Genomic DNA, 23,551 nt, shown 5'->3' with positions numbered 1-23,551 from the left:
TCTCACTTTATTTCTCTATTTCTTTTAGTCTGTTTCTCTTTCTTTCGCTTAATTTTCTCTCAGTTTTTTCTCTTTTTCCCACTTTCTCATTCTTTTTTCTTTCTTTGTCTTTTCGGTCTTTCTCTTTTTTGCCTCTCTTTTGCTCCCTCACTCTTTCCTTCTCTCATTTTCTCCACCCCCCTTAGTAATAGTGTCCCCTCTTCCAATGGATTTAAACTACATCAGCTGTTCAATTTCTTTCTTTGTCCAATCAGATAACAGCATCTTGTTCCTGTGTCATTCCTATCAGCCAAGGTCATGATAGTCAAAGTTTTCTTCAACCAATCTGATTTCAAATTGGTCCTCACAGGTCCAATGAGATGACATCATATGATGATCGTGGGGAAATCATTTATTTTTATTATATTAGTTTTTACAGCACATACATTTTCAAACACTGCCTGAAAAAGTATATGCACTTAACAGTTTTATGCCACGTCAACAAAACATTTCCAACCGTTTTCTAGATTGCAGCTATATGTGTGGGTGGGTATCTCGGTTAACCACTACGGTCGTAGAGGCACCATTTCCTGTGGTGTACCTTGGGCAAGTACAGCCTGGTGGTGCTGCAATTATGAAGTACATCTAAATTGTTCTGATATGGTATTAATATTTTACAAATAGTGGATTCCATTGTAGTTTTTTTTACATTACATCAGGCATGTCAAACATGTGGTCTGCGGGACAAATCCGACTCTTTGGATGATTTAATATGGCCTGCCGTAAACCTCTGAGTATGCCAAAAAAGCAATTTTGTAGCAGTTTTTTTTGGTAAATACAAACCAATGGCTCTTAAAAGCCGCTAGAGTACAGTAAAGATGTAAAATAGCTGATGGCCAGTCTGGTTTTATATTAAAGACAATATTGTACGGTATTTTCTCAACTTCTGTAGACTCAGCCTGGTTGAATCAGATGTTATTGCCAGTTCAATGCTAAAAGTCTTATTTTTTCTATTTATTTCAAATCAGTATGACAATTGAGGCAAGTATGGTTCTGTTTATAGCTCCCACTTGAGTTTGTTTATGTTGAGTTGGCTCAGTTGTAATGCTGCAAATATCCAACTTTAAAATAAACAATTTGTTAACACATTCAATGCCCGGCAAATATTTTTCCATTGTTTGGGAATAAATGTATTGTGCTTGGAAAATAACCCTTTTCATTAGCCATTATAATGTAAGCTTAATGATCACGCATAGTACTGCTCCAGCCCACCTGAGAACATTGGTTCGGGGGCCGAATCCAGACCTTAACTAAAGTTGACATGCCGGCATTACATTAATAATTTATTTGTTTTTCCAATCAGATAACAGCATCTTGTTGCTGTGTCATTTTAATTTGCCAAGGTCATAAAAGTCTAAGTTTTTTTCAGCCAATCCAACTTCAACTCGGAATCATAAAAGTTCACACATGGTTTAATCTGATTAGTTAAACAGTGACTCTTTTTAGCGTGTTCTCCTCCACAAGGACTTCCTTGCCATCCTTCCTTTTGCTCCACCCCCTGCCCCGCCTCCTCCTCTTGGCCAGGACGTGGAAAACCGCTACGCCGCCCACCACGGCAAAACTGATGGCCAGTATGACCAGTCCCAGGGCCAAAAGGTGCGATGTAGCCCCGTTGAAGTGGTTGACCTGGTCCCAGGCCCCCACTCCGACACAGCTGCAGCCGATGAGGGCGCCCCAAAAACCGAAGGCCAGCATGCAGGAACCGCAGGAAAGCTCCACCCCGCCGGTCACCACGGCCACGCCCGCCACTGAGACCACGCCTCCCGGTAACGTTACCACTTCGGATTTGGGATCGTAGGTCACGACTGAAGCCGACAAAGCGGAAGCGTCCAGGCTTTCCATTGCTTTTACTGCACCACCACAATTGAGCTGCTCCAACTTTTTGGGTTTCCTAGAAGATATCATATTTATATGTATAAAATATATATTTTCTTTTACATTACAGTTATAACAAGGAATTAAGACATGAAACATTCCCATATGAAATATTTAAATCAGGGGTGGGAAAACATTTTGGGGTGGCAGGCCTCATTAGGTTCAATCGTTTGGGTCCTGAGTATGGAGATGAATCCAATTTTTCCTCATTTAATTTATAATAAATAAACATACTCGCAGACATTTACACGTCATTTTTTGTTTTATGTTTGTTTCTAAATAATTTTTATAATCAGATTGGTTTCGAAACACTCAGAACTGAAGCAAAATAATAATTTTGATTAGATATTTCCTTTTGTAGTATTGTATTTGTGCAGTATTTATTTAGTATTACTGTACTGTGGAGAGGTGTTGTGAAAGGATAGTGGGATTGTGGACGCGTTCTTAAGGATGGGCTGGGCACCCGAATGATGCGGCAGGGGTAAACCAGTGAAAGCTGTCGGGCCCTGGTGTTGAACAAAAGAGTGTGTTGTGTCACCCTGACCCGAGTGACATGGCCGCTCTCTGAGGTCCCATTTCATCTGGAGGGACGAAAGCATGACTGACTTGGGTGCCGAGGTGCCTAACTTGTTTGGGTGTTTGGGCAATTGGGTTGGCCATGGTCCAAACATTTTTGTGTGTTTTTTTTTGCCATTTATTTCCCTTTTATTTTCTTTGTTATTGTATGTGTGTGTCTTGCTGTCGGTCACCCCTCTTGAGGGATGTCACCAAGGTAGATAGATAGATTTTATTTTCTATTCAGAATTAAAGCAAAGATATATTAGGACCCTGTTTTAAGCACTTACTTTCAAATTCAGTTTTGTAGTAATGGTTTAGTATTTTTTGGTAGTATTTCTGTAGTTGTATTTTGGTTGTAGTCACACAAAGAAACAATAGGGACAAAGCTGGTATCAATGGGAAGTACAGGCTTAGTGGTATTCCTGCCAGACGTGCCTCCTACGGCGCCCTTGGAATGTTTGTGTACCCTGAACACTTTGGCCCGACTGGGTCATTAGCTGGAGACCACCGGTCATTGATGTTTCGCTCCTTTATTCCCCGGTGGCAGCGCGACGGCTGGGAATTCTCCTTGTCAACCCCACTGATGCCCTAGGTGATGCTTGAAGGCCCCCCCGCTCCTATCCTTGCTCCACACTCACCACCAGAAGCTGCCTTTTCTGCCTCCACTGCCAGCTCCTTTGTTGTTTTTCGGTGGCCAACTCCTGTAAACCCAAGTCTCTGAGCAGGCGAGATGTTCATAAGCCCACAAACCCCCTGCACTCCACCTAAACTAGGAATACAGCGGTCTTCCAAACCGCCTCCCTGCACTCGGCTGCCAGATCTTCGTATTTGGCCCGTTTCCTCTTGTATGCCGCCTCTATTCCCTCCTCCTCAGGGACAGTTAGCTATATCGCCTTGCTGGCTACTGACCACAGCACTATGTCTGGCCTTAATGATGTTTCAGTGACCTCCCCGGGAAACTGCGAATGTCTCTTGAGATTGACTCTCATCTTCCACTTTTTGCCGGGTGAGAGGAGCCTTTTCATGTTTGATGAGCGGGTGGCAGTGTTTTCACCAGTCCTTGCAAAGCGGATGGTGTTTGCTTCCTGTCTGCATGCTTCCACGACCTTTGCCAGCTTCTTCAGAACAGCTTCATACCGCCATCTGTAGTGGCCTTAGGACAGTGACGTCGTGCAGTTCGAGCGGATGTGCTGAAGGCTAGCATTGATGGTACTACAGCGAGGACAGATCTCTTCAGTGCTGAACCATAGGTGGAGATTTTGGGGTCAGGTTAGCGTGTTGTAAGTTGCTCGGATGAGGAAACAAAGCCTGGCGAAAGGGATCTTCTGTAGGTCCGGCAAAGACCTAGGCCTTTCCATGACACCTTACCATGTTGTCCAGCCGCCCTGTCTTCTCTGGGAAACTGCTTTCATGGTATGGCGTTCCTGCTCCCACCTTATTACTTTCATTACCACCATGGTTTTCCTCTCCCTCTTTGAAGCCTTTGACCAAAAGGGGGGCTACTTTGTTCAATCGAGACCTGCCCGCCCCACCTGAACCCTGTTGATTCCAACGCGACGTTTTAGCTTGCCGATTGCCTGTTCAACCTCCTTCCTGTTCGAACTTTTGTGCCCGCTGCCTGCTGCCCGAATTAGGTGTTCGGAGGATTCGCTCAACTTCAAAACCATGCGGGCTTTCTCCTTCCTTTAACCCTGGCTGAAAAAACATGTATCTCCCTGTTTTTAAGGACTCAATTCGATACTTAGTTTTGAAATATTCCTGTAGTCGTATTTTTTAGTATTTATTTTTCCTTTCAGAAACAAAACAAAATAGTATGTTCAGTCCCTGGTTTTAAGCACTAAATTTGACATTTAGTTTTACAAATTTAGTTTTATAATATTTCTGTAGTAGTATTTGTGATGTAGTCTCACAAATGACCGATGGGGACAATGCTGGCACACAAAAAAACAACAACAACATTTTTCTATTTATAGTTTCTTTTGTTGTCTTTATATATATATATATATATATATATATATATATATATATATATATATCGTCATGAGACTGTTACCCTCGTCATTCAGGAGGACGGATTACAAAGCCACAAGTGGCCAACGGGCCGTAGTTTGCCCACCCCTGATTTAGACGAAAAGTCAAGTAGTTAAAGGGACAGTGTGTATTATAATCGTGCCTTCTAGTGGTAAAAACAACTTTCGTTGAAAAACAAATTAATTTAAATAATAAGCAAGAATACATTAACTATTATTTACCGTAAGCGTGATAAAGCATAGTACTGATCCTGATACACTCGTAAATCGAGATACTTGCATTTCTTTTACAGAACATGAGCCTCACCTAGCCGGAGCTGACAATTGATAATTGTTGGCCATCTTGCTATCATGGGTACCCAAAAACCTTACAAAGTCTGGACCAAAAAAAAAATATATATGGTGGCAGCACGGCGGCGCAGTGGTTAGCGCTTGTGCGGCACAGTTCATGTCATGGGAACCTGTCGTGGGTTGAAATCCAGCTCCAGACTTCCTGTGCGGAGTTTGTATGTTCTCCCCGTGCTTGCGTGGGTTTCCTCCGGGCACTCCGGTTTCCTCCCACGTTCCAAAAACATGCATTTCAGGTGAATTGGCCGGTCCAAATTGTCCCTAGGTGTGAATGAGCGAATGCATTGTCTGTCCCTGTGTGCCCTGCGATTGGCTGGCAACCAGTTCAGGGTGTCCCCTGCCCACTGCCCGGAGATGGCTGGGATGGGCTCCAGCCCCCCCGCGACCCTAATGAGGATAAGCGGTATGGCTGATGAGATGAGATGATGAGGTGCAGTTTGATTCTTCTGTGTCTCCGTAGTTTGCATTCATCCGTGAGCTTTTTAGCACTCGTTTCCAGGAGCATTACGCAACACAGCGACATCTAGTGGTCAAATAATACACACTGTCCCTTTGAAGCACTTAATATGAAGTAACAGAGCAAATATTGCTTAAAACGATTTCTGCCGCATGCAAACTGTAATCAGCCATGTTTTTAGTCAAATTTGCAGTCAACCTTCCTTGATTTTTTTGTCATGTGCTGATCAAGACCATAATATTTATATTCATAATATGGTTTTATCTTGTCAAATTAACATATTTTAAAGTAAAAGAATAATTGAAAAACGTATAACATTACTAATCATAATAAAACACTTTGTTTTTTGTCATGATTTTAACATTATGATTTTAAATTAATTTGATGCTGCAGACAAATTTTGCTAATTTAAACTAGGTAATGAGAATTCTGTAGCTTTAACAGGTTGTTTTGTTAATGCAAATTTGATCAGAAAATGTCCACATTTCAAATGATTAAATGAGCGTTGATGTGTGATACAAATGATTTGATGTGTATAAGGACATTTAATTTCATCCTGCTTACAATGAAGAGTGTGGTTGTATTTTGGCAATCAAAACACCTGCTAAGTAGATTGCTTGAATTGCAATTTATACATTTCCCCGTATTTTATACATTTTTTTAACATTTCAAATTGTGTATGCTAAATAACAATTTTTGTGCAGAATTTTTGTTAAATATATCGCTATGTATAATAAGCAACACTCAATTTACAGCAAGTGGGGAAAAACTAAGATACTGAAAAAAATGTTTTATTTGGTCAATAAAATAAACTTGTTTTATACAAACTTTCTTTTTATTCTACAAAGTCTGTCTATGAGTATAAAGGTGCTGAGTTATGTTTGTATGGTTTATTATCGCTTAATAAGGGAACTGTGATCATTAATAAAGGGAGTAATTGCCTCTGGTTGACAGGTGAATGCAGTTCAAAGCTTTTTTTTTTTAGCAAGGATTAAAATAATTAAGAGTGTGAGTTTATTGAGAAAAGACAATTAGACATGCATTTACAGTGCATGAGAATGGAACCATGCACAAAATACTTAAAGAGAAAAACAGAATTCATATTTTCCATATGAAAATCTGACTACTGTTTTACTGTGTATATATATATTTATAAAATACTGAATACAACTTACTGACGTTAAAAAAAAAAATCAGAAACGTAAACTTTCAAATTAAATTTAAAAATATGAAATGATGTCAGAATTTGATTTTAACAAACAAGCATAGCATAGTCTTACCTTCTTGTGGAGGACGTCCCCGGGGTATAGATTTCCCGACCGGCCCGAAAAATACTGGAGCTGACCTTCTCGGACGACAGAAATGTGCAGTGGACGCCGCCTTGTCACGGAGGGCGTCAGAAAATTGAGGTCGAAATTGTTTTTTGTTTGTTCCTGTCATTCCTTGCGACGCGAGGAAACGCTCATCTGTCATTACGCGTCATTATGAGCCATTAAGTGATATTTATCTTGGAGTTACTCCCTTCCTCTGTGCAGGGAGCAGAGATCTCAGAGCTGCAGCCGGGGCCCGCCAAGGCATTGTTTAGGGGCCCTTGGCCGTTTTACCGTTTCTTACGTCATTTTGTTTTGGATTGGGATGAAAAGCCCTGTTTAAATAAATACAAAGTGTGTAAAAAAACAACACTCAACATGATGCATGCATACATTTACATCAGGGATCACCAAACCTTTTAGAAGCGGAGAAGTACTTTTTTTGCTACTGATTAAGTACAAAGTGCTACCAATTTCATATGCGTTTCTAAAATAACAAGTTCTCATTTTTACAATGTTGTTATTATTATGTTATCACCAAGTTATGATTATTACAAGTAATGTTAAAACTGGCTCATTCATTTACTCATTCATTATCTGCACCGCTTATCCTCAGTAGGGTCGCGGGGGTGCTGAAGCCCATCCCAGCCATCTTCGGGCAGCAGTGGGCAGGGGACACCCTGAACTGGTTTCCATCCAGTCGCACGGCACACAGAGTCAAGTCAAGTCATTTTTATTTGTATAGCCCTAAATCACGAAGAGTCTCAAAGGGCTTCACAGATTATTACACTATATTACACAGACAAGAGTAGGTTATTCATATGCTATGGAGTAGAAGTGAGTTTTAAGTTTAGATTTAAACATTTCCACTGAGGTTGCAGATCGGATCTCAGGGGGAAGATTAAGTACAAAGTGCTACCAATTTCATATGCGTTTCTAAAATAACAAGTTCTCATTTTTACAATGTTGTTATTATTATGTTATCACCAAGTTACAACTCACTCCCTCTTTCACACCTAGGGACATTTTGAACCAGCCAATTAACCTGACATTCTTGTTTTTGGAATTTGGGGGGGAACCGGAGTGCCCGGAGGAAACCCACGCAAGCACGGGGATAACATGCAAACTCCACACAGGAAGGTTCGATCTCATGCCCTCAGAACTGTGCCGTACATGCGCTAACCACTCCTCTGCCGTACTGACGCTGGCTCATCTCATTAGCTACACCGCTTATCCTCAGTAGGGTCGCGGGGGTGCTGGAGCCCATCCCAGCAATCATCGGGCAGTGGGCAGGGGACACCCTGAACTGGTTGCCGGCCAATCGCAGGGCACACGGGGACAGACAACTCACTCGCTCATCACCAAAAAAAATCATGGCAGTTAGAAATCTTATTTCCTAGAAAATCTTAATGACCCATCATTAGTGGCTATTTTAAGAATCAATGCATGGAATATTTAAATGAGGCCCACCATGCACCATCTAAAACTGTACTGGTTCTGCATGCCGACCATTTTGAATCAACGAATAAAAAAAATCCACTACAGTTCAGTACAGTATTGAAAGCAGTTCCGACAAATTAAGCCTTGCAAGATTGAAACTGGTTAATATTTTAGCTGTAATTTGCACAATTTGACTTGCTAACATTGTCTATGTAACTGTTGTGTATGTAGTAGATTCAAGACAGGCACGGACTGTACGATTCATAGACTGTTTACTTCACTTCTTCCTTGGAAGATCTCAAGCACAAGTTCAAGGCTGCCTAGTATACAGCGACACCGCAGGAAGGGGAATGTATTACACAACACCACATATTCCCCTTTTGTTAGAAGAGGACACAAACAGTAGCATAAGAATTCTACTCCATTATTTGCAACTAGAAATAACAAATAGAGTAGCATTATTCTGAAATAAGCAATAACTCTTTGGTAAGTATGAGCTTATAGAAAACATTCATTTCAATATTCATTACCAGATTAGAGGTAAATATTTATCAAAGGTAAGCAATATTGTAAGGAATTACACTATCAATCTCAGTGAAGCAAATAGTAAAGTAAGACATGTAAACATTGTGAACTAATACTCATTACCAAATTGCAGGAAGTATTTATCAAAGATAAGCCATATTGTAAGGAACTATACTGTCAATATCGGTAAGCAAAAAGTGTGTAAACCTTGTAAACGTAAGCAGACTGTATGAGGATCACAATCATAAACATGACAATTTTTAAAACAATGAACATTCATCATGTCTTTTTTTTTTAACATCACCACATCTTCTCTGTATCTTTTTTTTTAAAGTCACGTAATCTTGAAGCCATGCAGGAGCATTCTCGGTGCACTCGGAGAGGGATGTGGTGAGGGCACAGTTCCAGGTTCAGGTGGCTCAGCACCTTGGTTGCTTGGCAGGAGACAAGCATCAGCATCAGCAGGCTGTGGCGCTGAAGCAGCAGCACAGGTGGAAGAAGGGGCAAGGTGGAAAGCATTCCACACCTTCCCATCAGGCAGCAGATAAGTGGCTGGACCCTTTTGGGCTACCACTGTCAGTGGCTTGGTGAACTTTGAGTGTCCTTTGGCAATGATTCCAGGTTTGCGGATGCGAACCGCAGAGCCAATCTGGAAGCTGGGTGATTTTGCACCACGACGTTTGTCAGTGTATTGTTTTGACTTCTGTTGTTTGTTTTGTAGCATGTTGCCTTTGTCAACAGTGGGGCGCATGGAGTGAAGACCTGTAATGTGAAGCTTGGTATTCAGTGGTCTTCCATGCAACAGTTCAGCGGGGTACACTGAAGTCACGGCATGTGGTGTGGTTCTGTAAGTGTGTAAAAACGCAGTGAAGAAGGCATTCAGTGGTCTACCTTTGATGTTGGCTGTTTGTAGACAGTCCTTGAAGATTCTGTTGAAACGCTCAATTTCACCGTTGGCCTGTGGGTAGTACACCGAGCTGCGACGGTACGAAGAAAGTTTTAAGCGCATCACAGGCGGATTTGTAAGAAGTGCCAGTGTCGGGAAGGGAAAGAAAAAGTCTCTGCCCTTCTGTGCCTAAACAGTGCAGCAGTAGTGCGCGTTTTTGTTTGTCCGGCAGGTCGTTTGCAGTCATTGCTAGCAGGTAATTTTCGAAAATCTGAATCCAAAGGGTGTACAACATCGTAGGCTCACCCGGAGTTTCAAGCAAAGCAGGGGGTTGTGAGATTCTGATACAAGTCATCCTGGTCGCCAATATGTTGTGTATGTAGTGGGATTGTAGTATAGACTGTTCGATTCATAGACCGTTTACTTCACTTCTTCCTCGGTACATCTCAAGCACAAGTTCAAGGCTGCACATTACTATACAGCGACACCGCAGGAAGGGGAGTGTATTACACAACACCACAGTAACCATTTTGTCTAACTAAAATGTGGTCAAGTGACAATGATATGGTTCTAATCTAAAATACAGTATATCTTTTTTTAGATCGTCTCACCAAATGACAACTACCGCTATTTAACATGAACCCTAGCATAGACTCACGCCCCAATTTGTGCTTATACAAATTGTCTGGGGTAGCACGGCGGCGCAGTGTTTAGCGCATGTGCGGCACAGTTCATGTCTTGGGAACCTCCTGCGTGGGTTCAAATCCAGCTACAGACTTCCTGTGCGGAGTTTGTATGTTCTCCCCGTGCTTGCGTGGGTTTCCTCCGGGCACTCCGGTTTCCTCCCACATTCCAAAAACATGCGTTTCAGGTGAATTGGCCGGTCCAAATTGTCCCTAGGTGTGAATGAGCGAGTGAGTTGTCTGTCCCTGTGTGCCCTGCGATTGGCTGGCAACCAGTTCAGGGTGTCCCCTGCCCACTGCCCGATGATTGCTGGGATGGGCTCCAGCACCCCCGCAACCTTACTGAGGATAAGCGGTGTAGCTAACGAGATGAGATGAGACAAACTGTCTAAGGGAGAATAAGTGTACTCAATCTATGTACACAAGTAAAACGACTATGTTTAATACCTCATAAAGGTAAAAGTGAGGAAATAAATAATGTGTGGTGGCATAATTGAAGATAAATAGTACTGAGATAAACCTTAGCATCAGCTAGCGCCTTAAATTGTGCTTATTGACAACGTTACTTCGTCTTCCCCCCTTCTATCATGATTCTCATTCTATCTTTATTCAAATATGGAAACCTATACATGTCTGGGTGCTTTTACTTAATACAGACACAATTTTTTCTGCAATCTGTGTGATTAGTGATAAAAATCAAATGATATTCGATGGTGATTTTACACAGAAATGTGAGAAATACAACTTTACATGCTAGTTTCACATAGCTGACAATGCTACTGATATGGTTAAAAAAAACGTTGCTGAAAATTACATTTTTTTAAGATTAATATACAGTAACAAAATGAATAACTTATATGTTAAACTTAACGGTGACAAATGAGTGTATATGCTCGTCTCATACAAATGGTTTCTTGGTTCAATTTACACTAGCAAAATAAACGTGGCTGTGTTCGAACATGTGCTAACCTAAACCGTGTTAAAACGAATGCTTGTTTTACACAGCTGACAATGCTAATATGACAAAATACAGCGATTTGTTTTTAGGTTAGGAAACCGGTGCTGAACATGGTCTGTTGGTTTAATGTACACTATCAAATAGAAAACATGGACGTTTTAAAACATGTATTAAACTGTGATTGAAATGCGTGCTAGTTTCAGATAGCTAACGATGTTAATGATACAAAACACAAGCGATCTGGTTTATGGTTGAGAAAACTGCTGGAAATGGTGTGTGTATGTTCAACATACACTAACAAAATAAACGTCGCTGTTTTATAAAATTTGTTTAACTAGACCGAGAATACATGCCAGTGTCGGATAGTTGACAATGCCAATGGTACAAAAAACAAGCAAACTCTTTTTCCTAATGCGAAAGAATTAGAGCAATGTTTTCTGAGTAGAGAAAACTGCGCTGAAAATGGTTTGTTGGTTTATAATACACTTACAAAACAAATGTGGCTGTTTTAGAACATGTGCTAAACTAAACTGTGATCAAATAAATGCTAGCTGACAATGCTAACGGAACTAAAAAGAAGCAATAAGTGTTTTGGGTTCAAGAATTGTGCTGAAAATCCTATGTTGGTTCAATGTACATTAGCAAAAATAACATGGCTTCTTTCAAACATGAGAAACTAAACCATGATAAGAATACATGCTCGTTTCAGATAGCAGATAATGCTAACAGAACGAAAATCTTTTTGAGTTAGGAAAACTGCTGAAAACGTTTTGTTGGTTGAATAAACACTAGCAAAACAAACATGGCTGTTTTAGAACACGTGCTACACTAAACAGAGATAAAATACATAGTTGTAGTTTCAAATAGCTGACAAGGCTAAATTTTCCAAAAGATGATCAATTCACTATGTTGTTAAGAAAACTGTGCTGAAAATGATTTAATCACAATAATTTTAAGATTTCTTTAATATAAATGCCTGTTTTGAAAAGTCAATCATTGTACTAAACCATTCAGCCCTGAAAATATACCACATAATTTACCCCGGTCTGGGGCAAAAGTCAGGATGTTTTTTCCCCCTCTATTTTACTGAGGGGCTAATTCCACTGGTCATGAGTCTTGGGATGATGGCAATGATGCTAATTGGCTAAGTGGTGGATCGGTGGGACTCGACAGGGTAAGGCTAATCCAACAAATGGACTCACAGAGCATATTTATGGCGCTTAGTCAATCCAGCCAGGAAAAACAGCGAGCATGTGCGATTTAGTGTCATTTAAATGGTGAATAAAGGTCGTTAGGTAGAGAATTATTAGATGGTGGACTTTTTGTGTTAAGATAAATAAAAATAGGACAAAGTCTTGGAATGGGAAAGAAAAGTTTGTCAGTTTAAGTTCAAGAAGATAAACAACAATTGACAGTCAATGAAACGTTCAATTGGTAAACACAGGCCATGACAGATTGTCAAAGGTCTTAAAAAAAAAAAATCGACTTATTTGTGGTTATAATCTCTTAAAATCAAGTCACGGCCTTACAACTGTCGATAATTAGCGCTCGAGTCAGTATTTAAAGAACAGACACATCATTTAGTTGCAGGACTCTCAAAGAAATTCATATCAGTCAAAAGCTCAGCCACCTTAAGTGGGTAGTTGTTCCTTTATCTTCTTTGTTTTCTTTTATTCTCACTGTAAAATGTGAAACTGGAGTGCCACGTCCAATTTCGTTGTCACAATATGTTCAACCCATTTTGTAACAATGACAATAAAGGTATATTCTATTCTATTCTTCTCTATTCTAAAACTTTTGTGGTAAGGAAACTGAAAAAATAGGACTAAGACTTTGAATGGAAAAGAAATGTGTCAGTTTAAGTTCGAAAAAAGCAAACAAGGTATGAAAGTCACTGAAAATTTTAACTGGTAAATGATGACCTCGACAGATCGTCAAAATTCCTAAGTAACTCGACTGATTTGTGGTTGTAATCTCTTAAAATCAAGTCACAGCCTTCAAACTGCCGATAATAAGAGCGAGAGTCCGAATTGAAGACATAATTTTGTAGCTAGGGAGCAGGACCGTCAAAGAAGTTCATTTCAGTCAAAAGCTCAGCCACCTTAAGTCCCGCATTAACAGAATTATCCTGGTCCCACATTAGCAGATAGTTTTTCCCCCCTGCCCTACTTACCTCCAACTTATCTCGCAGACGCTTGAACGTGCTTGACGTGCTAACCCAAAGGTAGGTTCGCCTCTCTCCTTTTTTGTTTTCCACATCTTCCAGCAGGATTCACTTGACCAGAACTTGGCTTTAATCCCCGTCAGGGATCACCTCACCGGATCTTTACGTGACGGCCTGCGTTGCCGAACAGGCTCAAAACGTCCAGTCTCATTCACTTTGCCAAATCCGAACCATGGGGAATAGCACGAGTAGCGCCTTGTCCAAGGAAATCCTGGAAGACCTGAAGCTGACCACCAAATTCACAGAGCACGAGATCAGCCAATGGTACGAGAACTTCCAAAAGCAGTGCCCAACCGGTCGCATCACGCCCGAAGAGTTCGAGCAGATCTACAGTCGCTTCTTCCCAGACAGCGATGCAAAAAGCTACGCCCGCCACGTTTTCCGATCTTTCGACACAAACGACGACGGTACGCTGGATTTCAAGGAGTACATCATCGCCCTTCACATGACCTCTACCGGGAAGACCACCAGGAAGCTCGAGTGGGCCTTCTCGCTCTTCGACGTGGACAAGAACGGATACATCAACAAGACCGAAGTGACAGAGATCTGCCAGGTAACCAATACTTGTATGAACGTTCTATAATAATGTGATTGCACTTTTTTTCATTGCACCATTGTTCTCATGCACTCACAAATGGCATATTTTTCCCGACATTCTTTTTTCTTTCTTTTATTTAAACCTTTGTTACGTGTTTATCCTAGTACCAAGTCTAATCTCGTTGTAACAATGTTCATTATGTTGTTACCACAGAATATCTCGTACTATCTAACACTACTTACTTTGAAAATAACAGAGGTAAATGAGGACTCAACTGAGGTTCTAAAGGAAGGTCTTAGAAACCTCAAGGACAAGGTTAAACAGATTTGACAGGCAAAAAATTGACATTCCCTTATTTTAAAAATTGTTTGATGGTTTTACCTTCAATTATATCACTTATTCAGCATTTTGGGTGATTTACTTATAAGATGGTCAGAATTTAACTAGCGGCCGAAGCTAGGTCAAGGTTTTAAGTATGCGGCTTTATCCCAAAAAAGGGTTTTTAACCCTATTATTTTATTACGCCTCGAAAAAATGTTAGAAAAAATGAATGGGGTCTCCATTAATTTTAATAGAAAATTAAGATTTTAAATTAGATCATATGAACTACAAGAGTGTCAAGGACCTGAGCGCTTTTATTTTAAATCAAGGCGCAAGGTGAATCCTAATGTTTTTAAATACTGTAATTGTCAGTTTAAACCTAAAACGTTTTGCATTTAGCTAGGGACAAAGCTGGTCAAGGTTTACAGTATGTTACACTATTTTAAATTAGGGATTTTCACTCAGTCTTTTAAATGCACCCCAAAAAATGCTAGATTTTTTTTTTACATGTTTGGAACGAATTAATGGTCTTTTCATATATTTGAATGGGAATTCATGACTTGAGATGAGATTATTTGAGCTACAAGAGTGTCAATGACCCGACAGATTAATTATATCCGTCATGGAGACGCCCTAATATTCTTTAGTATTTGTTTTTTATTTTTTGTTCTTTTAAGTCTTTTATTACGTATTTTCTTGTTGGAAACAATGTACACTTCGTTTCTATTAATGACAAGATAATTCTGTCGCATCCACGCAGCAGTAAAAATACTTTTTTCTTTTTTTTTCCTGACGACATTTTAAAGACTTAAAAGTAAATTCCGACTTTGATTTAGTTATACTTCCAGGCCTTCTATTTCTTCCTACGCCAAAGGTGGTGATCCTTTCACCCGGCTTGTAAGCGTTAATTGACAGCCCACTTGAGCCACAGACGCCCCCTAATCTCTAATCTTTAGCTCTCGGCCTTCAAGAATAACGCTACATCCTTGTTCGCGTAATCTGCATTTCTCGCTCTGTACACCGGCTGTTGTGTTTTGATCGGGAAAAAAGCGATACTGCTCAAACCCCGACAAATGTTAATGATCCAAAAGTGTGCAAACCTTATTAGAAACTGGAAATAAAATTAATGTGTGACTAAATGTAGCAATTAACATATTTTTCGGACTTTAATACAGTGGATAAGAGTGAAAATGCATACAGTATTTATACATATGCGTTACTACATGAGGTTTTACAGTATACTTCTGTACCTGAAAATGATGGATGAATCAATCATCATCGCTGGTCCGAATGGCAATATATTGCACGCAACGGATTCAAACTAGTATCATAGCATTGGGGGCACCAACTCTCTACTACAATACCACCGGTGGTACAGATGCATCAGAGCTTATCTCATTATCACACCGTTTTTACTCACAGTGCCAGAAAAACTGATTGGCATGGTGTTTTCTGATAGATTAAACAGTTTCTGAACTTCAATTATGCGTGAATAACGTTGCGAAAGAGAGACTTAGAAAGCCTTTCGACAAAATACAATATAAACTCTTTTATGTATGTATACATATTAAACCAAGAAGTTATACTGTTTAACCTATCAGAGTGATCCATGCAATCAGTGTTTCTGGCACTGTAAAAATAGTGTAATAATAATATTAACTCTTAAATGCCTTTTTGTATGTTATCTTCACCACTGGTGGCGCCTTATGGTCCGGTGCGCCTTATGTATGAAAAATAGATGGCGAAAGATTAAAGGGGGCGCCCTTTAACCTGGTGCACTTTATAGTGTGGGGAATAGGGTATAAGAAATGAAATACCCAAAGGCAATAGAGCAGGTGCTTTAGCACGTCCTGGTAATTTAGTTCTTAAAAGTCTGAAATAGCAGTAAAAAAATAGTAATTTTTGGTTCTTTGTTCTGTTACTAGCTACTGATTAGTTGTGATATTCTATGAAATGGGTCAAATGTCATGGAAACTGCTCTCGACAGGCGGCAAGATGTAGGCGGGTAGTCCGAAGTAAGCGGAGATCTCGTCGTTTGGCGCTCGGCCTGAGTCTTGGCTCTAATCCATGTTAATCTAAGTGTCTTAAACGTGGCAGATGAGTGCTTCCTACTCTCTAAAGTGGGACACACACTAACTCAAAAATAATGTTGGGCCTCACCTCAATAAATTCTGTTTTGCAATCATAAATTTGTAAATAGTCGCGCATTCAACAGTGGCGGACGGACTTTAGAGAATGTGACATATGTCGGGTATGACCGCATGTGCTACCTGAAACGTCAAGGGGATTTACTTAGCTTAATCCAGCTCTCCTAATACCACCACGTTGCGATTGTAGGAACTGTCAGCATTTAAATTATAATGTAAAAGAAGGCTTTGTGTGGTGCAGTTTTGGATGATTATTAAGACAATAAAATGCTTTGTATATTACATTAAGGCTTTAGGAGAATTAAACCTTCTACTGCAGTGCCAACCAATCTTTTATAAACTGAGTATTTTTGGTAACCCATTAGCTCCAAAGTTTGATATGCATGTCCAAATTAATAAGTTATTGTGTTAGTACTATGTTATTACGCTGTTATTATGTTATCAGGTTGTAATTTCTGGAATCATGGTTAAAATTGGTCCAGTCATATACAGTACATATATATATATATATATATGTACTGTATATAGGCTAATTTTCAAAATGTTGTTTCAGAATTGACCAAGTATTTAAAGACACTGATCAACTCAATGATGTCCTCACACCAAATGAAGTTTCCTAAAAAAATCTCAATGACCCATCACTGGTGAGCTATTTTCAGAATTGGACAGTGAGCTACTAAAGTGCTCTTCGCGGTCTACCTGGTGTTTGTGGGGTACTAGCTGCAGCAGATGACCTTCTGGGCTGTGTTGATTACTCTCTTTATGTTTTTCCTGTTCGCTCCCGTGCTCCCAGCATACCACACGGCCATGACGTATGCCAGACTGCTCTCATTTTTAAATTTGGAGAAGAACACCAGCAGCTTCTAGGTTGTTCCTCCTAAGAACCCTCAGGTTGCTGTTAGGGATGAGGTGGCATACAGGAAGGAGGTCAAGACAGTGACTATGTGGTGTTCAAAAAATAAGCTAATACTCAACGCCACAAAATCCAAGGAGGTTACACTTGACTTCAGGAGGGCAAGTACAGACCCACCTCCACTCATAAACAATGGAGACTATGTGAACAGAGACCACTCCTTCTGGTCCACCAACACTAGGGCTGTGGTGGGGCAAACACTTTCTGAGGGTTCTCTCTACAAGGCCACAGTGGAGACCTATCTGGCATACTGGCTTCACTTCTCATCAATGGAGACTATGAAGATAGAGTCCACTCCTTCAAACCACTACGAGCGCACATCTCCGACAACTTGTGCTGATCCACCAACACCAGAGCTGTGGTGGGACAAACCCTGCAGCGACTCCACTTCCTGAGGGTGATCTTTACAAAACCACAGAGGAGAGCATTCTGTCATACGGCGTCACGGTTTGGTAAGCTAGGAGCACGGCAATGGACAGAAAAAACTTAGAGAGTACAAGCTCAGAAGATCATCAGCTGCACTCTTCCCAGTATAGAGTACATTGTAAATTCTAATTCTATTCTATTCTATTGCCGGCTTGCAATACCGCAGCAGAGCCATTCATATTTTCAAGGACTCTTCTTAAGCCAGCCACCACCTTTTTGACCTGTTGCCCTCTGGTAGAAGCAGTTCCCTTAAATCAAGGACAAACAGGCACAGACAGCTTCTTCCCCAGGGCCATCACCACCCTAAATGAGCGCACAAAACTGTAAAACCTATGACTTTTTTGTCGTTTTTGCTTCTGCTAAAGGTTATTGCACAAAACTATGAAAAACATATATGTTGTGACTTCTTTTGGGATTTTTGTTGCTACTAAGTGTTATTGCACTTCTTTTCATTGCACTGTTGTTACAATGCACGATTCTTTTCATTGCATTATTATTATAACTTGGGCCAGTCTCTCAGCACTATGTTGTAAATTTGTTTGCCTTTTTATCCGGACAGTCTTTAATCCATTTACTCTTTTTAGTCTTTATTACATGTTTACTTTGGGGCGCCATGTCTAATCTCATTGTTTCATAACATATCACTGACAATTCAATTTAATACTCAAGTGCTCTAGCTTGCTAAGCAGGTGTTCTGAAAGGGAGCCAACCGGTACTTGCGGGCTTCTCAGGTGTTCTTAGGGGGCTACCACGTTGGTGACCCCTGTTCTACTGTGTTTAATTGAGGTTATTTGAAACCTACCTTAGGCTATCTTCAAGCTGATCCCCAAGGAAGACCAGAGCAAACTACCTGAAGATGAAAACACGCCAGAGAAGCGAGCCAATAAACTGTGGGCCTACTTTGAGAAGAAAGACAACGGTAAGCAGAGTTGTAAAGTAAACAGCTACTTTTTCAACTTTACTACATTGACTTTGAGTGGAAGTCAACACAAATATTTACCATCAATAATCTGGGAAAGGAATTCAAATTTTGTATTTGTAGGGTAGGCATAGAGAAGCAAATTCCAGCTGCTTTTATTTGATAGTAATGGCTGCCATTTTGAGACTGGTTGTCAAGTGACAATGACATCCAAGCTCCTACGACCAATCACAGTTTACCTGCTTTCTAAAGGAGAACCAAGATTAGTCATTAGATGAAGTCTGAGCAATTGTGACATTACAGCTAGAATCAAAAACCTTTGGTACAATTCTTTGGTACAATTTTCCGTTCATGGAGGTACAAGAATCAAAGTATCTCTGTTACAATTTACAGTAAACTAGGTTTTCTTTATCATCAGCGTAGAGACAGATCTCCTAATGTTAAAAATTGATACCGTGAACTGGTTCTGCTACCATGTTTTAGCACATTTTATCCCTTTTTTTTTTAGGTATCTTTAATTTGTGGAGGATGTGAATGTCTTAGAAAATACATCCGCACTGTAACAATGTCACAATATGTGAGATTGGGCCACAACGAGTTTTTGACATTTTCCTAAACAAATTAAGTTTCCAAATATAAACAAAACAAGATAAAGAATCAATACAAAATTAGATCAATAAATAAACTTTGACTTTCAAATAGAACACACCGTAGCTGGAATTGGCATTTTGCAAGCTGATATTTTCCAGCACGAGCTAGCATCCATATCAAACTTGTGCAGGTCACACTATTAAGCCGGGGACTGGCCCACTGACTGCATGTACGAAACCACTGCAGTAAAATATAATTGGGACTAACCCAGAATTAGCCCCTACAAAAATTGTGTAATCCTTTAGATTTTGTCCGGGAGAATTCTACAATTTTATTTTATTTTTTTAAATAATTGGTTAATCTTTCTTTCCAAACAAATTCATCTAAATTTTTTTGTATATCAACCTGAACAATTGGGTCACTCTTTTTTTGCAGAATTGTCTTGTACATAAAAACATTCCAAACTTTTAGAAAAGGGTTGTTTCTGTAAAACAGCACAGGACATTGGGTCAAATCAACCCAAGTATTTGGGTCAAAAATGGAACCGACTCAATACTTAGATCATTCTGACCCATTTTTTGGATCGTTTTACACATAACGACTTAATTGTTCGAGTGGTTCAAACAAGACCCAGACTGTGGTAAAGAAATGAAGCTTATTTTTCACAAGTCTCTTGTATACAAAACACTGAAACATTAGACCATTTTTGTGGGTGGTAGTTCTGCAAAACAACACAGGACGTTAGTATGATACAATCTAAGTTGGTTCAATTTTAACCCAAACTTGAGTCATTTATGACCCAATGCCTCCAAATATGGGGGGTGTTATTGTTAACAAATACTGTACTCCTTTTTCACATAATTCTCTAGTAAAAATAAAATACAAGACATTATTTCAAATCAAATCAAGTATTGGGTTGGTTCATTTTTGACTCAATGTTATTTTTTTGGAACAATTGTCCTTTCTTGTTTTGCAAAAACAAACTCCACAAAAAAAGTTTCAACTTCTTACCTTTTTAGTCCAGGAGAATTCAGCAAAAATAGAACATTTTTGTTTCGAATAATTTAATGCCATTTAATAAGAATATGCGGCACGACAGCTGGGTAGTTAGCGCGCAGCCCCACGGTGCAGAGGTTCGGGGTTGAAGTCCAGCTGCCGCAGCCTTCCCGTGCGGGGTTTGCGTGTTCTCCCCGTGTTTGCGTGGGTTTCCTCCCACATTCCAAAAACATGCATGTCAGGTTAATTGGCCGGTCCAAATTGTCCCTAGGTGTGAATGAGCGAGTGAGATATCTGTCCCTGTGTTCCCTGCAACTGGCTGGCAACTAGTTCAAGGTGTCCCCTGCCCACTGCCCGAAGATAGCTGGGATGGGCTCCAGCACCCCCGTGACCCTACTGAGGATAAGCAGTGCAGATAACGGATGAATGGATGGATAATAAGAATATGTGATTTATTTTTCTTATCCAAGGTATGTGTGACACTAGCTACTGGAGCAATTATGTGGGGTTTCCACCCTGGCTGTAGATGGAGCCCAAAGTATTATGAACCAAGTATTTTTCTCATCAATAATTGACATTTTTAAATACAGTAGTAAAAGTATGGATACACGTAAGGACTTGGAGTAAGTATTCGAACTTTTCCACATATTTTGGCTCAAACAGTTTCTAATAGTTTTTATTATAAACTGAAAATATACCGCATGTTTTGCAACTTATTGGGAAAATGTTGTTGCTGCTAATGTTATTGCACTACTTTTTATTGTTACAATGCACTATCCTTTCATTGCATTTTATTATATCTTAGGCCAGGCTTGTCCAACCTTTGAGTGCCTTGTCTAATCTCATTGCATACAATATTTCAGCACTTTGATATCGATGACAATAAAGGCAATTCTATTCTATTCTTATAGGCTTAAATATGGAGTGTCAGCATCACATCTGCGTGCTAACTTTCCTCAGCAGCTGTGCTCACAAAAACACAGCGATTACATTTCACAATAAGCTGGTGGGCAACAAAAACAAACAAAAAAAGAAATAAATCCACCTGTGGGCGTGCGAGTTTTGTTCGGACCTCAGCTGACCCCGTCGTGTTGCATGCAGAGCAGATTTCTCAAATACATCTTAGTTTTTTCTTTGATTTCACTGTATTTTTCCCTTGCAGAGCGATTGGCCGAAGGAGAGTTCATCAAGGGAGTGATCGAGAACGAAAACGCCATGCGGCTCATCCACTACGAACCAATGAAACAATAAAATGTCGCCTTTTTTTGGGCGAGTCAACGATTTTTTTTTTGGATGCGTTTGATTATGCTCATAGGCGTAAACACTTTGGGTTACTTCATGGAAAATAAATTGTATTAAATGTGTTGTTTTTATAAATTTCAAGCACACTGCAAAAAAAAAGATCTTACCCCATTGGCAAATATTTTGCTCAGTAGAATTTTTCTTTTTTTCAGATATTTAATCTTCTTTTCTAGTAAAAATGAGAACATGTAGTCTTAAAATAAGCAAAATTGTCAGACAGGTATAAGGTCGTTCTTCTTATTTGTTGTCCTATTCTCAGTAGAAAACAGCTAGGTCTTTTACCAATTACACAATTCTGCTTACTTAAAGGAAGAATATTCCTATTTCATTAAAGAAATAAAATATCTCAAAATTAAAAAAAATGTATTTTTGTTCTAAATTGTACCTAAACAAGCAAAACTATCTAATCTATCACGAAAATATTTCTCAAAATTTGCAAAATTATCCAGCATTTCCTACATAAGTTGATTTAAAGATGGTTACTGTTATCCCTCGCTACTTCACGGCCTTATTGCATCGTGGGTTGAAAAATACTCCAAGATCCATTATTCCTGCTCGCATATTGCTGTGAGCAGAGGCCATCAGAACGCATATTTGTCAGGTTTGACAGCTCCTTGTTTCTGTTATGGCCAGCTAGAAGTTAATGGCACTCATGCAGCCGCGATCCATTATCCCTCATCGCTTAATGTTTCGAGCGTGGGCTGGCAGAGGGAACTTTTGTTAGACCTGCAGGCTCTTTTTAGCCGTTATTTTCCCTTAAAATGGATCTTGGCTGCACAAGTGCGGTTCTTTATCCCCACATTGTTGGGAGCAGGGACTAGCAGAAGCCAATCTTGTTCTGTTATGGCCTGCTGAAAATTAAATGCATGTTTGTGGCCGCAGTCCATGATCCCTGGCTGGCTATTGCTGAGAACAGAGCAGAGCACTATTTTCCGGTTCAGGTAGCTAAAGCATGCCATCATGGCCCCTCTACAATGAACTGCACTGTTTAGGCAACAATCCATTATCCCCTGTCTGGGGATGATTCGTGATTAGGGATGAGCACTACATTAGATTGCTAAGAGCAGGGGAAGAGAGAAAATCTGTGTCATGTGTGGGGGCTCTTCTTTTCCCATTCTTTCCGCCTAAAATGAACAGATCTTATTCAGCCGTGATCCATTATCCCTGTTAAACTATTGCTGGGTGCAGATTTTTACATTTCACTAGTTTCTGTCCCCATTAACATCAATAAATAAGGAATTACAGTATCTTTTTTTCAATTAGAAATTAGATATTTCAAAACAGAAATTATTAAACAATAAATTACCTACATATTCTGCCAATGGGGTAAGAATTTTTTTTTTTGCCGTCCGATGAGCAGAAACTTATGTTGAAAATAGTTGACTTTCCCTAATTTTAATGGCCAATTTAAAAATCACTAAATCTCGTGAATTGGTTGCCCACTTGAACATTTTGAGTAAAAAACATGTAGAAAAAAATCAGGTAAATATTTCATAGAAAAATATTTGGAGTATAAATGCATGAATAATTTCTGGGTATACTGTATTTTTTTCTTGATATTTTGTCAAGCTGGTTAACAAAAAACAAACCATAATAAATTGACTGGCCAAGAACTTGTATTTTTGTGTTGGAGTAGTGACAATAGAGATCAAGTTAAACTATATAAAAGTAGTAACTTTGTTATAACACATTTATACAGCTTGGTTGACTATTTCTGTTTACTTGTGTAAATTTAAAGGACTGGGACGAATACAAGATGATTAGAGATTTAAGTCTTTTACCTCAAAAATATTCGCATTATAGTTAACCTTTAATGTAAGTGAGGATTTTATGACTAGATAACTGGAAGAATTCACCAATCCAAATCGACTTGATAGCTGAAGCGGTAGAAAAAACATGAACTGATTTTGTGAAAGAAAGGATCCCTTTAAATCAGTGCTTCTATTTGTTTTTGTTTTTTAATGACATTTTAGCGTTTATCGAGTCATGTGTTGAAATGCAAGAGACAGTTTATTGCAACTTAACACTGTACAATACTGCGAATGACAATAAAGGTTTGCTCATA

The 23,551-nt window shown here is 39.6% G+C and overlaps 3 protein-coding genes across 3 annotated transcripts in view; 1 reads left to right on the top strand and 2 right to left on the bottom strand.

Annotated features, from left to right (window-relative positions):
- LOC148372268 (C-Jun-amino-terminal kinase-interacting protein 3) overlaps positions 1-13,428 on the bottom strand; it is a 42,743-nt gene extending 29,315 nt beyond the window's left edge. Inside the window, exon 1 of the mRNA XM_088326917.1 lies at positions 13,283-13,428. The gene's annotated coding sequence lies outside the window, so the exon portion shown is untranslated. The remainder of the gene's footprint in view (positions 1-13,282) is intronic.
- Positions 148-13,313, bottom strand: LOC148372269 (uncharacterized). Its single transcript, XM_088326919.1, has 3 exons — positions 13,283-13,313; positions 6,588-6,952; positions 148-1,930 (listed from the first exon to the last, which is right to left on the bottom strand). The coding sequence occupies exon 3, from the start codon at positions 1,879-1,881 to the stop codon at positions 1,465-1,467; it is 417 nt and encodes a 138-aa protein (XP_088183045.1). The 5' UTR covers positions 1,882-1,930; positions 6,588-6,952; positions 13,283-13,313; the 3' UTR covers positions 148-1,464.
- Positions 13,237-23,551, top strand: rcvrn2 (recoverin 2). The gene is made up of 4 exons (XM_088326918.1): positions 13,237-13,333; positions 13,417-13,886; positions 18,486-18,597; positions 21,347-23,551. Exons 2-4 carry the CDS (start codon positions 13,506-13,508, stop codon positions 21,433-21,435), a joined length of 582 nt encoding a protein of 193 aa, XP_088183044.1. The 5' UTR covers positions 13,237-13,333; positions 13,417-13,505; the 3' UTR covers positions 21,436-23,551.

This window comes from Urocampus carinirostris, chromosome 2, assembly GCF_059441175.1.
Source record: "Urocampus carinirostris isolate Australia breed hairy pipefish chromosome 2, RoL_Ucar_1.0, whole genome shotgun sequence".
Lineage (NCBI taxonomy): Eukaryota > Metazoa > Chordata > Actinopteri > Syngnathiformes > Syngnathidae > Urocampus > Urocampus carinirostris.
This window is presented reverse-complemented; position numbering and strand designations above follow the sequence as displayed.